This window comes from Pestalotiopsis fici, assembly GCF_000516985.1.
Source record: "Pestalotiopsis fici W106-1 unplaced genomic scaffold PFICI_Scf_8, whole genome shotgun sequence".
NCBI classification, from domain to species: Eukaryota; Fungi; Ascomycota; class Sordariomycetes; order Amphisphaeriales; family Sporocadaceae; genus Pestalotiopsis; species Pestalotiopsis fici.
The window spans coordinates 1,292,510-1,305,078 of record NW_006917098.1 but is presented as its reverse complement, the minus strand read 5'-3'; the positions used below and the strand labels follow the sequence as shown (position 1 = coordinate 1,305,078).

Sequence of the window (12,569 nt, the reverse complement as noted above, 5' to 3'; positions counted from 1 at the left end):
TTCGCTAAACAGCGTATACTCCAAGACAGGAGTTAGATAAAGCATAAATACTAAAGAAGAAACAATTCATCTAACCACTCACGTCGTGCCATGAGTGACCTTTGCATGTGGTTATACAAATTTGGTATTCGGGCCGTGAAGGGCATGGCAAGAAAGGTAGAAAGAGATATAGCTCTGCTATTCCCAACGATGCTGTCGGCAAACACTCGAAACATGCAATAAATGGTCTTGCGCTGGCCGAGACATGGATTATCATCTATTCCATATCTCATGCCTGCAAAGAGGGTTCTATACACAATTTTATCTAAATTATTAAATTGCTCCCATGATGTATAAACGCCACGCTGATGCAAATGCAATCACTTCTACCTCATGTTTGAAAAACCCCTTATACCAGCTTGATCATTCATTGTCCGAACCCTCGCCAAAGTCGGTATCGTACTGAAAGTCTTTTGGCACGGGTGGTTCCGCAGCTGATTCGACGTCCGGGTCCGCCTCTGCTACTGTAGAAATTGTGGAAGCTGGAATTGCTTGATCGGCCGCTGCAGCCGCACTTCCCGCTTGACTTGCGGAACTTGGCTCCGGTATGCGCGAGGATCCCCCTCCACTCCGCAGCAACTTGGTCATGTTCTGAGCCCACTCCCACGGCCTCTCCTTGCCGCCGGGCGAGCTGTTGAAGTACTCCCAGCCCATGACGCCGCCGAAAGCGCCGTCCTTCCACGTGTTCTGCAGCACCTTCAGAGTCCCGCTGAGCACCGGCCAGGGGACGAAGCCGTTGCCGTTTTCGGGCGTGGTGACGAGACCCATGACGACCTTTTTGGGGTCCCAGCCGCGCGCCACAATCATGTCGTACATGAGCGGGGTGGCGGCGTCGCCCCAGCCGCAGTAGAACTGGGCATTATACCAGGCAATGTCGCGACCGCGCATGACCTCGAGGGCCTCGTAATCAAAACCGGAGAGATTGGCGCGGGAATTTAAAAGCGCGGCGGCGACAGGAGCCAGAGTGATCAAGAAGCGGGGGCCAAAGTCGGCGCGCAGCCGGTCGACCAGCCGGATAATGCCGCCCAGGGACATGGGCTCCTCGACGTCGAGGTCCAGCCCGTCGAGGCCCCGGTCCCGGATCAGGTCCCGTACGGGCCCGTAGTAGGCCTCAAAGGTTGCGTCGTCGACGACGGCACTGTCCAGCCGGGCGTACGTGCCCTTGGCCGCGCCGCCCAGCATCCCCAGCACGGCGATGCCGTTGGCCTGGGCCAGGCGCAGCTCCGCCCATAGCGTCGCGAACCGCGGGTGCGAGGGCGCGTGGTCGTTGAGCGTCAACTTGAGTGGGTCCTCGTTGATGTGAATGGCGGCCACAATGATATGAGTGAGTGAGATGTCTGGTCGAGTGATAAGCGGCAGGACAGAGATTGGTGAGCCGTCCCGCTCATTGACCGTTTGGTGGTAAAGGATGAGGCGGGGGAGAGAAGATCGAGGTATAGGCGCCATTTTGTTTGTGGTTGTCTCTTCCAGTCTCCAGCAGTCAAATCTGGCGAATGATTTGGCGCCAATCCTCTAAGGTATAAGAAGGATAAAAGAACGAAGCAGGCTGATGAGGTTGTAACCAGGAATGATCGATAGCCGTCAAGAACCTGCTTCGCAACGTGAGGGGCAGAATAGTACTTTGGTATGCCCTACCGACCGTGCTGGAGACCAATTGATTTCCCAATCGTGAAAATGATCCTACTGACTCACAATGTTATCTGCGCTTTATCACAGATCGTCTGTTGGGCTCTTTAATTGTAAATTACAGGCTGTTCTATACCAATATATCAAAATGGATAGATCGATATTGGTTCCGAGCTCAATGGTGTCTTGATTGTATTGGGTGTACTGCCCGTGTGCAGGTCCATGTCTGGCGCACGTGTGCTGGCTTCAGTGGAGTGGCCTGGAAGTTAAAGGAGCACGTCGGGCGTCCAGCCAATCAGAGACCCATCAAGTCCCCTAAGGTCGCTTTAGATACGGGCCCAAGCTCGGGAAGCAGCGAAGGACCTGTCTTGAACGGAAAGGTCAATAAATTCTTATTTTTTCCCACCCTTTTTTGGCGCGCGGCGGTTGAGTTTCGCGGCGCCCGTCGTCATTTTGACGGTTACAATCTCTAATACCTTGTCTGAGGAGAGGTCTCAGGAACGAAAGCCTGTGGCTTTCCCAGGCGCCATCATCGTGGTCACACTCTTTTATTTTGGTGCCCAAGTACTATATCGATGGACCGCGAGAGCCCAATTTGCATACTTATGATCTGACGTCATGAAATTTGCAAAGGAGCTCGAGGCGGACCTCGTCCCAGGTGAGTTTTTGACTTCTGATAGCGTCTTAGCATGGTTCCCTCGTGAAAATCTGCTTAGGCTAACTGTGCATAGGTGAGTAATCTCTAAAATCTCCTCCATGAACACTGCCTCTCATCGCCTCTGGTGCGGGCACATTGCGAATGAGATCTCCTCTGCATCTTCATTCCTAGCAGGCAAGAGCCCGCTGGTCGATTGCTTACTTGGGATGGCGTTTCAATTGCGCGCCGCCAAATGCTGTTTCCCAAGCCTCGTTGCTTACCTCATTAACACGGATCTTTACTGACCTGACCTTTTTCTAAAGAATGGCGGATCAAGTACTTGAATTACAAGGCCGGGAAGAAATACGTGAAGGCCGTGTCACGCGCCATCAACAAGGCCAATGCACCTCCTCACCTAACCAAAAAGGCAGACCTGCCACCTCATTCCACCCCCTCTTATGGAGGAACTTTTTCTACACCTTCAAGGCATAATGGAGGTCACCAGGCAACCGCCTCGTCGGGAGCAAACTCGCTTGGTCCTGGTCAAACTCCAACAGGACGTGGCAAGACAGTGGGAGGTTCAGATAGGACCAGGGACCCAACCACGGCACAGTCCGAACCCACATCAATACCCTTGAGACCAGAACGTATGTCATTGACACGCTCACCGGGCAATGAAGGGAATTACGGTAGTTTCGTGCCCACACCTCCCGGGCCAGCGTCGCCTTTGACCACAGTCGGAAGCCGTCAAACCTTTGAACTACCTGCTCCTGCAATGCGTCCAGAATCGAATATGAGTGAACATCATCTCCCAGAACCTGCAGACACTTCCAGTCGTACTTTGGGAAGGTCACTCATGAAGCGTAGTTCGACCATGTTGCCCCTTGGCAATCACGAAACGGGGAACTCTGTGACTCTGCCTCGTCAGAGATTGATTAGGGCTGACAGCTCTTCGAGCCGATTGCGTCGAATCTTTTCCTATGGCCAAGGACCAGCCCACCCAGAGAGCATCAAACTGGACCAGGGTTCTCAAGCATTGGACGCGGTCCGGCAACGGGAGAAGGAGTTCTTTGAGTTTCTCGATGGGGAGCTTGAAAAAGTTGAAACCTTTTACAAACAAAAGGAAGAACAGGCTGGCCAACGACTCGCCATTCTGAGGAATCAGCTACACGAAATGAGAGACAGGCGAGCTGCCGAATTGGCCGAGGTCAGAAGACAGCAAGAAGTAGAGAATGGATTCAGCAATAACCAGAATCACGACCAAGAGAATTCTGACAAGCCGCAAAATCGCAAGACACCAAACGGCTGGATGGATCCCATTAGAGCAAAAATTCTGCCACCGGGCCCCAATTCCAAGGCTCTGCTGAAAATGGCCCAGACACCGAATGTGGGACCCATGTTGAGACCTGATCAACGAGACTATGAGATACGGAGACGCGAAGTGCCCTACCGATCGGCAAAACGGAAGCTGAAGCTTGCTTTGCAAGAGTTCTACAGAGGTCTTGAGCTTTTGAAGTCGTACACGCTCCTCAACCGGACGGCTTTCCGAAAACTCAACAAGAAGTACGACAAGGCAGTCAATGCTCGACCACCATATAGGTTCATGAACGAAAAGGTCAACAAATCTTGGTTCGTGACCAGCGAGGCGCTGGATGGACACATCAAGGCCGTAGAAGACCTCTATGCCAGGTACTTTGAAAAAGGCAACCATAAGATCGCTGCCGGAAAGCTCCGTCGACTCACTAGGAAGCCAAGGGATGAGTCTGGCAGCACCTTTTTGACTGGTATCTTCTTGGGAACCGGTGGAGTCTTTGCTGTCCAGGGTTTGATCTATGGTGCTGAGCTCCTGTTCGACGAAGATCCCGTGGTGAGGGAACAAACCAGTTATCTGATGCAGATCTATGGAGGGTACTTTCTGATGATGTACTTGTTTGCATTGTTCTGCCTTGACTGCAGTCTTTGGACAACCTACAAGGTCAATTATCCCTTCATCTTCGAGTTTGACCCTCGCCACCAACTCGATTGGAGGCAGCTTGCCGAGTTCCCGAGCTTCTGTCTCTTGCTCTTTGGCTTGTTCATGTGGCTCAACTTTACGAGATACGGGTCGCCATCCATGTACCTCTACTACCCGATCATACTAATTTTCCTCACTGTCTTACTTATATTCCTTCCATTTCCGATCCTCGCTCATCGAAGTCGAAAGTGGTTTGCATATTCCCACTGGCGCTTGTTGCTCGCGGGCTACTACCCCGTCGAGTTTAGAGATTTCTTTCTCGGCGACATGTACTGCTCACTAACATATGCCGTTTGCGTAAGTCGCTCTTGATTCCATTCCGCCAAGGGTAATATCAATACTAATGTGGGTGATGATCTAGAATGTCGAGCTTTTCTTCTGTCTCTATGCCCATTATTGGGACGATCCGGACCAGTGTAATTCCAGTCACTCACGCTTGCTCGGCTTCTTCTCAGCATTGCCACCCATCTGGCGTGCATTTCAATGCGTTCGCCGATACTCTGACACCAGGAACAAGTTTCCTCATCTCGTCAATTGCGGCAAATACATCATGACGATTATGGCAGCCGTTACGCTCTCACTCTACCGCATTCAAGACCATACTACGACTCTGGCTCTGTTTGTGACATTTTCGTGCGTCAACTCGATTTACTGTTCCATCTGGGACCTGTTTATGGACTTCTCCTTCCTACAGCCAGACTCCCGACACCGCTTCCTGAGAGATATCCTAGCCATCAAGCAACGCTGGCTATACTATGCCATCATGATAATTGATCCCATCTTGCGTTTCGCCTGGATCTTCTATGCAATCTTCACTCATGATAAGCAGCATAATAGCATCGCTTCATTTCTGATTGGGTTTGCCGAAGTGACTCGGCGTGGCATGTGGGCACTGTTCCGTGTCGAGAATGAACATTGTTCGAATGTCTCCCAGTATAAGGCTAGTCGCGACGTGCCACTTCCTTACAAGCTGGACCTTGAACCTCTGGTAGAGAGACCGAGTGAGGAAGCCCCGCGCCCAAGGAGCTCGCAGGAGGCCTTGGCTACCGGTCTCGATGTGGGCGCAGCTGGAAGATCAGCAAGAGCTGGTGATCAGGTCGCCGCCTCCGGGTCCTCTCCTGCTCCAGATGCAATGGAAAGTGGACTCCGGAAGCGTAGGGCTTCGGATGTCCTTCGCAGCGGAGGTGGCACGATTCGAAAGATCATGGCAAACGCCCACCGGCAGGATTTCGAGAAGAAGAGAAGGGCACCAGAACCACCCAAGGAGCATGATCAGGACCTCGGCGATGACGGGCCTAGCGACGATGACGATGAAGATATCGAGGACGACGACGATGATTCAAGCGCTTTCGAGGAGCGCATGGAGATCAGAAGAGCTGAGCATCTGGTCAGGGGGCCGAATAGTGAAGGTGAGCCCTAGCTGGGCCATCACTGGCAAACTGGATGGTGAAGGAGAGCGATTTCATGCTTATACAGTTCTATTTGTGCTCAACATGGTTTAGCTACCGCAATATTCATGTCAAACGGAGAGCATTGCTATTTCGTATTATCGAAATCAATTGAATACCAATCTAAATAAGTATCGATACAGAAGCCAATGATTGTTGTCAGCCTCTAGGGTTTATGGGTACGACCGATACGAGCCCATGAAGTAGTACGATTCTATGTTCCTAATAAAAGGCGGAAATGCCCGATTATCCGCAACGCCAAACATGCAATATAAACTGAGGGATACGCCAGAATAAATGCTCCTGAATCCAAGAGATGAATGCACAATCACTTGCCACCAAAGGCACGGTCTAGCTCGGCCCCTTGGTCAATATCGCCAGCCATTTCCAAAGCGCCCTGCCGATCCGCCAAACTCATTTGAGCAAACTGACCGGCCACCAATCCATCCCCGGCGCTCAACTCGCCGCCACAACTACCGTCTGCCTCGGCCTCGGCCGCCTTGCGCTCGGGCTCCAGCAGGCGGGACTCGCTGTCCAGCCAGCCGGGCGCAACGCGGCGCTTCTCGGCGAGCTCGCGATCACGGATGCGCTGGTCCAGCTCGCGCAGCTCGCGCTCGGCGTCGGCTTGCATCTGGGCAACGTGGGACTGCAGGGCGCGGCACGAGGCAATAATGTCGTCGGGGTGGGCGGCGTGGCCCGACGTGGAGACGACGTAGCGGGGTTTGTGGTCAATGGGGCCCGTAGCGGCGGCCGAGGAGGAGGCGGGATTCGAGGGATCGGTGTCGGTGGGTGACGAGGTTGTCGTGATGCCGCTGATGGACGGTGGGAGCGTCGACGGCATGGGCTTGTAGGTGTATGGTAATGTGGCGGCGGTAGGCAGACTGACAAAGGGAGATACCGTCAGAGGGATCTGAGCGAGGAGAGGGTGTGTGCCTGTATTTTGGAGATAAAGCTAGTCAGTCTTCCCATGTTCAAATGTATTTGCTGGCTCGTTTGTCGCGCGTTTATGGAAAGTGAGTTGAGCGACAGGATGGAAAGGCATACGATGGTCACTCATTGTCGCAACCCGGAGATGCGCCGGAACGCCGTCGTCGTTGGGAAAGTGAGATGATTTCCTGGTTCGCTAACAGTTTAATGCGCTTGCGTTCGTGGTAGATGAAGACTCTGATCCGAGTACGCAATAACGAAGACTTGGCTGGAAAACAAGTTTGTTCACGTTGGGAAGATGGACACTCTCAAATGGAGCTCGGAACTCGCATGCGCTTGAACTTCGAATTGGGGGGGATGCAGGTACCAGTACGTAAATGTGTAGGTAATCATTGAGCTTGGATGATCGCGATAATCGACGATAAGCTCCAGGATAAGGCACGATAAGCCCCGCGATCTCCCAGCGACTGACGCAAGGCGCGTCCAATTGAGCTAATGGAGCTTTGGGACCTTGTAAAATCCAGGGACCAGGCAAAAGAAAGGTGGTTTGATCGACTTTGTGCAACAATACATAGATCAAACTACTGCATCAGAAACTCTCCAGAGTTTTGTAATTCTGAGCAAAAGGCAAAACTGTTTATTTCAGTTACCAAGAAACCCACCACAGAAAAATGCTGCCCACGGTGATTAAGAACCGCCCGTCGGCGGAAGCAGACTTTCAGCCCCTCAGCGAGTACCAGTCGCAGACGCCCGAGACCTTTTTCGACGGCAAGCCCGTGCTGTACTTTCACGACGAGCACATCAAGGCCTGGTGCTCGCCCGAGCAGTCGAGTCGCCTGCACATCTTCTCCAGCGGCGGCCATGTGGAGGAGGGCAGTGACGCCGCGCCCAACAAGCCACCCACGCCGCCCGAGGCCCTCGCCCTCGAAAACGACGGCGGCAAGCACCTGAGCGAAGAAGACAAGGTCGAGGTCTTTGTGTCATCACAGTACGAGAAAATACACAAACCCCTTCACTTGTGCCATCTGGCAATTGAGATCTTGTTGAGCTGACTTTGTATCTTTACGCCGTCACTATAGCAAGCTGATTCTCTACTCGCACAACAACCAGACTGGTATCGAGATACCGTACCCGTCCATTTCCCTCCACGCGACCAAGAACTTCAAGAGCCGCGAGAACCCCGACGACGAGACAAAGAAATTCCTGGGCGTGTACATGCAGCTCGAGTTCTCGGGCGACGGCGGCGACGACGACGAGTCCTTTGATCCCCTGGAACTGACTCTCGTTCCTTACAAGGCCGTCGATGCTGCCGCGACCGAGTCGATAATAGACCCGCTCAACGCCCAGCGCACCTCGGCTCTCTTTGCCCAGATTTCGGCTTGTCAGAACCTGCACCCGGACCCAGCCGACGAGGACGAAGACGACGAGGGCGATGGTGAGGACTACATGGACAGAATCGTGTTCGAGGGAGAAGCCCTCGAGGGCCTGCCTGGCGCGTTTCAGGGCGATGCCAACGGTGGTCTACCGCCGCCAATGCCCGGGAGCTCGGGCTGGATCACGGCCGAAAACGTGGGGGACTACTTTGACGAGGAGGGCAACTGGATCGGTGGCGGCGCCGAGGTGGCAGAGGGCGAGGGTGTCGTCATCAGTGGTGAGCTTGGCGAAGGCGCCGGTCGTGTCCGTGGCCGAGACGAGGTTGATGGTGGTGATGCCGATGGTGTCAATGGGAACGAGGCCGAGGGCGATGGCGATGGCGAGTCCAAGCGCCCACGCACCGAGTAAGATTGGGGACGAAACAAATGGCTGATGAGATAGAGAAAATTACATGCCGCTGTTGCGCATTGGAAACTGTGCGCGGCAAACGATACCCCTTGGAAATCATATTACAGGTTTTGGTGAGTTTAGTAAGCCCGTTTCAATGTTCTTGGCCTAATTATTCTCAACCATTAGCGAGGAAAGTCAATGAGGACTATGTATTGTGGTCAGGATGGAGTAGAGAGATTTAATGTGAACAAGACGTCCACGGCCGATCAGCTGGAATTATGTCCGGGTACACTAATTATACACATAATCTATACAGGCCTCCTCTATTTTAACCTGTCAAGAGCCTCGGTGGCCTTCTCGACCAAATCTCTAGCTCTGATGAGTTCTTCGTTCTCGGCGACGGGAGTGGCGTCCACGTCTTCAGACTGTTTCAGGACCTTTTCCACCGAAGTCTCGACACCACGAACAGCTTTGCGTCCCTCCTCCCTCACTTCTCCTTCCCAGAAGCTGCGTGCCGTCTCCCACTGCTTCTGCATCCGGCGCATACTCCAGACGATACCAAGTGCCGCAACGGCGCCAGCCTCATAAATGCCCGTGGTCAGAGTTCCAAAGTAGGCCAGGGCTCCTAGAGAAGTGGTCAGGCCCGATGTGCTCAATGTCTGCAGGACGAGCTTTTGTGCGAGTGCCTGCAAGGCCGGTATCGTCTCGTTTTGGAGATAGGATCGTGCTGCCGGGATATTTGTCGGCCAGGTCGTTGGTACAGCTGGTTGAACGTCGGGCGTCTGTAAGACGGGTGCATCATAAACGACCGAAATGCTGTTTGGCGCGTTGGCTTCCTGGATCTGGCCAGCCAGGTAAATTGCCTTTTTCTCAGCCGTGGGCAGGAACCGCTGGTTGATAATGTCGGTCGTGAGCATGTGCACATCGTCGACGCGCCAGAAGAGTTTCCACCAGCCCAGCTTGCGCCACCTCCGGCTCGAGAATGCCAGGTCTAGCTGTTCTTGCAACTCTGAATGGGCCCCCTCGGCCCATGCAGCCAGGTTGGAATTGAGATGTGTCGATTTCGGGGATGTTGCGGTTGTCAATGTGGTAGAAACAGCCCTTGCTTCCTCTTCTGCTATTGCGATTGTGGTGTTTTGCAGTAGTGATGCTATTAATCTCCGTACAGGCGCCTTTGTGATGCCAGCAGCGTCAGTTGTAACATCTGCCTTGACCCAATCTTTGAGTTTTGGTAAATTGCTCTGGAACCACATGTGCTCGTATTCCATGGCATCATTAAGACTTTTCCGGATCAGACCAAGACCGACGCTGGCAGTTCCTACATCAATGGGCGTGAATGGTAGAGCTGTCTGACTGTCCGGCTTATACTCTGGAATGTCCACAGCAGCTGCAATGACATCTGCGCTTTCCGACAGTGGTAGAGATGCCACGGATGCAGCGCCCATGAGTCCATTTGTCACCAGGAGAGCCTTGTGTACCGGCGTCGTGACTGGAGTGTACCTCCCCGTACCTGATATGGGAATATCGACCGTGGGGACGAGAATCGCATCTTCGAGGCCCTCGACGCTGTCGTCTGCAGACGCCACGTATGGATTGGTCTCCATGAGTAGCAGCTCGAGGTTGTGACCATTCATTGTCGCCGATGAGACATTGACCTCGTGTAACAGACTGCCCTTGGCCAGCGAGATGGTCCCGGGTGTCTGGTGATCCTTGGCGCCGACCCGGATGATCATGGGCTGCGTCAGGTCGTGGCGGTCGACTTCGCGTTCCCATTCCTCCTCGTCCTTGAGCGGGTCGGCGAGGAGGAGCTTCAGGACCTGTTTGGCCGACTGTCCGGAGACGGTGCCATTGGTCAGGCCGAGGATGGCGACTCGGATCGCCTCGCTGCCGGGCTCTTGTCGTAGGCCATTGATGGCCAGTTGCAACCGCGACAGGTTCACGAAGCTGGCGGCATGTTTCTGGAGCTGTACCAAGGCATCCTCCAACTCTTTTCTGGCATCCGGCTCTCGTGTCGTCGATGATGTACTACTGGCGGTGGACGTGGTGGACTGGTAAACTCGTTGCTGTTGCTGTGAGCTGGCAGCTAGTCTTCCTCCTCTTCTTCGTCTGGCCCGTCGGGTGGCTGGTGTCTGTTGCTGCTGCTGCGGTCTCGGAGAGGAGGAATCCGTCAATGAACAAAAGAAACAAACAGCCTGCCGTTCGCTACCGCTGACTTGTCCGAGGAGGCGACGAGGAGCCGCCGAGGCTCGTAACGACAATCGCGGCGGCATATTTTGGCTGGCCGCATGAAGTATTTAGTCGAACCTGTTGTCCAATTCAAAGAGCTCTCCAAAAGCTCTAAACCTGGAAAGCTGCCGGCGCTTGCCTACTGCTTGCAATGCACGGACTTTCGCCCAGCTCAATTCCCGCAAGAGCGGATCCACTGCGCCGTTGCGGCTAAATTCCGGCCGCGTGCTTGAATGTTATACCTACTCGATTTTATACAAAAGTTTTCTGGTACATCTTTGATTACTGCAAGAGACAAGAAGTCTGTATATCGTATCTATAATTTCTATCGGGGACTATTGAGTGAGGATTGCCTATTGAGTCCAATCTTTCAGATATTTCAATTTTATGTCATCTTTCAGCTTGGGATTGGACTCGAACCTCTTCTAGAGATCAATCGGAAACATGCGAAACATCACAGCATTAAGATGGATAATAAATATAGGGCCAAACTTCGTCTGGTTAATACCGAAACAGGGAGTCAGTTATTGGGGGCATATTGGTAGTGCTTTTGTCATGGTGAGAAACACAAGAAGCACTATCCTCTACAGGCTCCGTAGCAGCACCAGGTTCCGTCATCCTTTGGCTTGCGGGACGAACTGCTACTTTGGGACAATCCAGCAGCAAACCTAAAGAGTAATACAGCTTCGAATGCCAAGGCGACACTAGAGTAAATATGCCAAGACACGATGGCCGGCTATCCTATCCCATCCAAATTCTATGAGACTTGCCTTTCTTGCTATTTTGTTGTATTCCAAGTACAGCAAGTTGAGGAGGAAGAAAAAACTAATCACTAGATGATATACACTTTACGAGACATAGGATGGCTATTTATTCTTAATTTAATTGACTCTCTTTGCATGTTCAAGTATATCGTTTCAAACGGTCCTCAATGAAAAGTTCTCATACAAGACATTCAAATCACCGCCACCAGAGTCCTTTTCACCAACAGGCATACAAGCGGCAACCCCAATCCAGACCTCACGACCATCATTTTCGTTTTCGAATACCCATGTCACCTCTCTCAATGGGACCCTCGGCTCATTCTGCTTGGTGACATATATCCACAATGCGCCATGCGATCTTTCCACTTCAAACGTGGCCTTGTTGGTCCCCAGCAAGGCCAGGCTCCAGTCGGCAGAGGGATTTGCCGTGACAACGGATGCGAAGAGAGAGCCGTTTTCAAACTCGATGCCAGTCTTGATCCACCACTCTGGTGATGTCTCGAAAACGGTGGTTCCGTCCTCGTTCTGTGTAATAATTGCGGACCTGCCTGGGAAGAAGATGATGAGACCGCCCTGGGCATACGGCGTCTGAAAGTCCGCCGAAATGGTGGCGGCTGCGTGCTGGAAAGACTTCAAGGGTACTTTCGTGGCGTAGATTGGTCCATTGAAGTCGTCTCGACCACCGGCTGCCTTTACAGTACGCCAAATGTCTGAGCCCGCAGTAGCTGACAATGTAAAGGTTTGCTCTTGAGTGTCCTTTGGTAGTGGTGGCTGACTGGATGTGCCAGAGAATAAGGTAAAGTCCGTCATTATGTGTTTAGGTTAGGTTCGAAAGATATAGAGACAACTCGTAGTAAACTATTGACGAACGAGGACAATTGAAAGTGATATTAATGTGTTCAGTGACAGAAAAGGAATCTTTGAACCGAGAGGAGGCCGCTTATTATACTATATAGACAATGGGCGGTTGAGGGACCACTCAGCTCGAAATGATTACTGAGAACAGTCACTTAGCGGCTAAGCTCTTCTAGGAAACTCGCTCAACCAGAAGGTAACTCTGTCCATTGCCAGACCATTGACCATGCAAAGCGGTGTGCATTTGACTAGACGGAGAATTGATTTCA

General features: G+C 52.6%; 6 protein-coding genes across 6 annotated transcripts; 2 read left to right on the top strand and 4 right to left on the bottom strand.

Moving 5' to 3' along the window:
- Nucleotides 1–402: 402 nt before the first annotated feature.
- On the bottom strand, nt 403–1,485 carry PFICI_11080 (uncharacterized protein; the record flags this gene model as incomplete). Its single annotated transcript, XM_007839661.1, has 1 exon — nt 403–1,485. The coding sequence occupies one exon, from the start codon at nt 1,483–1,485 to the stop codon at nt 403–405; it is 1,083 nt and encodes a 360-aa protein (XP_007837852.1).
- Nucleotides 1,486–2,283: 798 nt separating this feature from the next.
- On the top strand, nt 2,284–5,736 carry PFICI_11079 (uncharacterized protein; the record flags this gene model as incomplete). Its single annotated transcript, XM_007839660.1, has 3 exons — nt 2,284–2,323; nt 2,626–4,613; nt 4,678–5,736. The coding sequence occupies 3 exons, from the start codon at nt 2,284–2,286 to the stop codon at nt 5,734–5,736; spliced, it is 3,087 nt and encodes a 1,028-aa protein (XP_007837851.1).
- Nucleotides 5,737–6,092: 356 nt separating this feature from the next.
- PFICI_11078 (uncharacterized protein) lies at nt 6,093–6,821 on the bottom strand (the record flags this gene model as incomplete). Its single annotated transcript, XM_007839659.1, has 2 exons — nt 6,093–6,697; nt 6,809–6,821. The coding sequence occupies 2 exons, from the start codon at nt 6,819–6,821 to the stop codon at nt 6,093–6,095; spliced, it is 618 nt and encodes a 205-aa protein (XP_007837850.1).
- Nucleotides 6,822–7,362: 541 nt separating this feature from the next.
- PFICI_11077 (uncharacterized protein) lies at nt 7,363–8,473 on the top strand (the record flags this gene model as incomplete). Its single annotated transcript, XM_007839658.1, has 2 exons — nt 7,363–7,679; nt 7,771–8,473. 2 exons carry the CDS (start codon nt 7,363–7,365, stop codon nt 8,471–8,473), a joined length of 1,020 nt encoding a protein of 339 aa, XP_007837849.1.
- A 305-nt stretch (nt 8,474–8,778) lies between these two features.
- Nucleotides 8,779–10,725, bottom strand: PFICI_11076 (uncharacterized protein; the record flags this gene model as incomplete). The annotated part of the gene is made up of 1 exon (XM_007839657.1): nt 8,779–10,725. The coding sequence occupies one exon, from the start codon at nt 10,723–10,725 to the stop codon at nt 8,779–8,781; it is 1,947 nt and encodes a 648-aa protein (XP_007837848.1).
- An 873-nt stretch (nt 10,726–11,598) lies between these two features.
- PFICI_11075 (uncharacterized protein) lies at nt 11,599–12,255 on the bottom strand (the record flags this gene model as incomplete). Its single annotated transcript, XM_007839656.1, has 1 exon — nt 11,599–12,255. The coding sequence occupies one exon, from the start codon at nt 12,253–12,255 to the stop codon at nt 11,599–11,601; it is 657 nt and encodes a 218-aa protein (XP_007837847.1).
- Nucleotides 12,256–12,569: the final 314 nt, after the last annotated feature.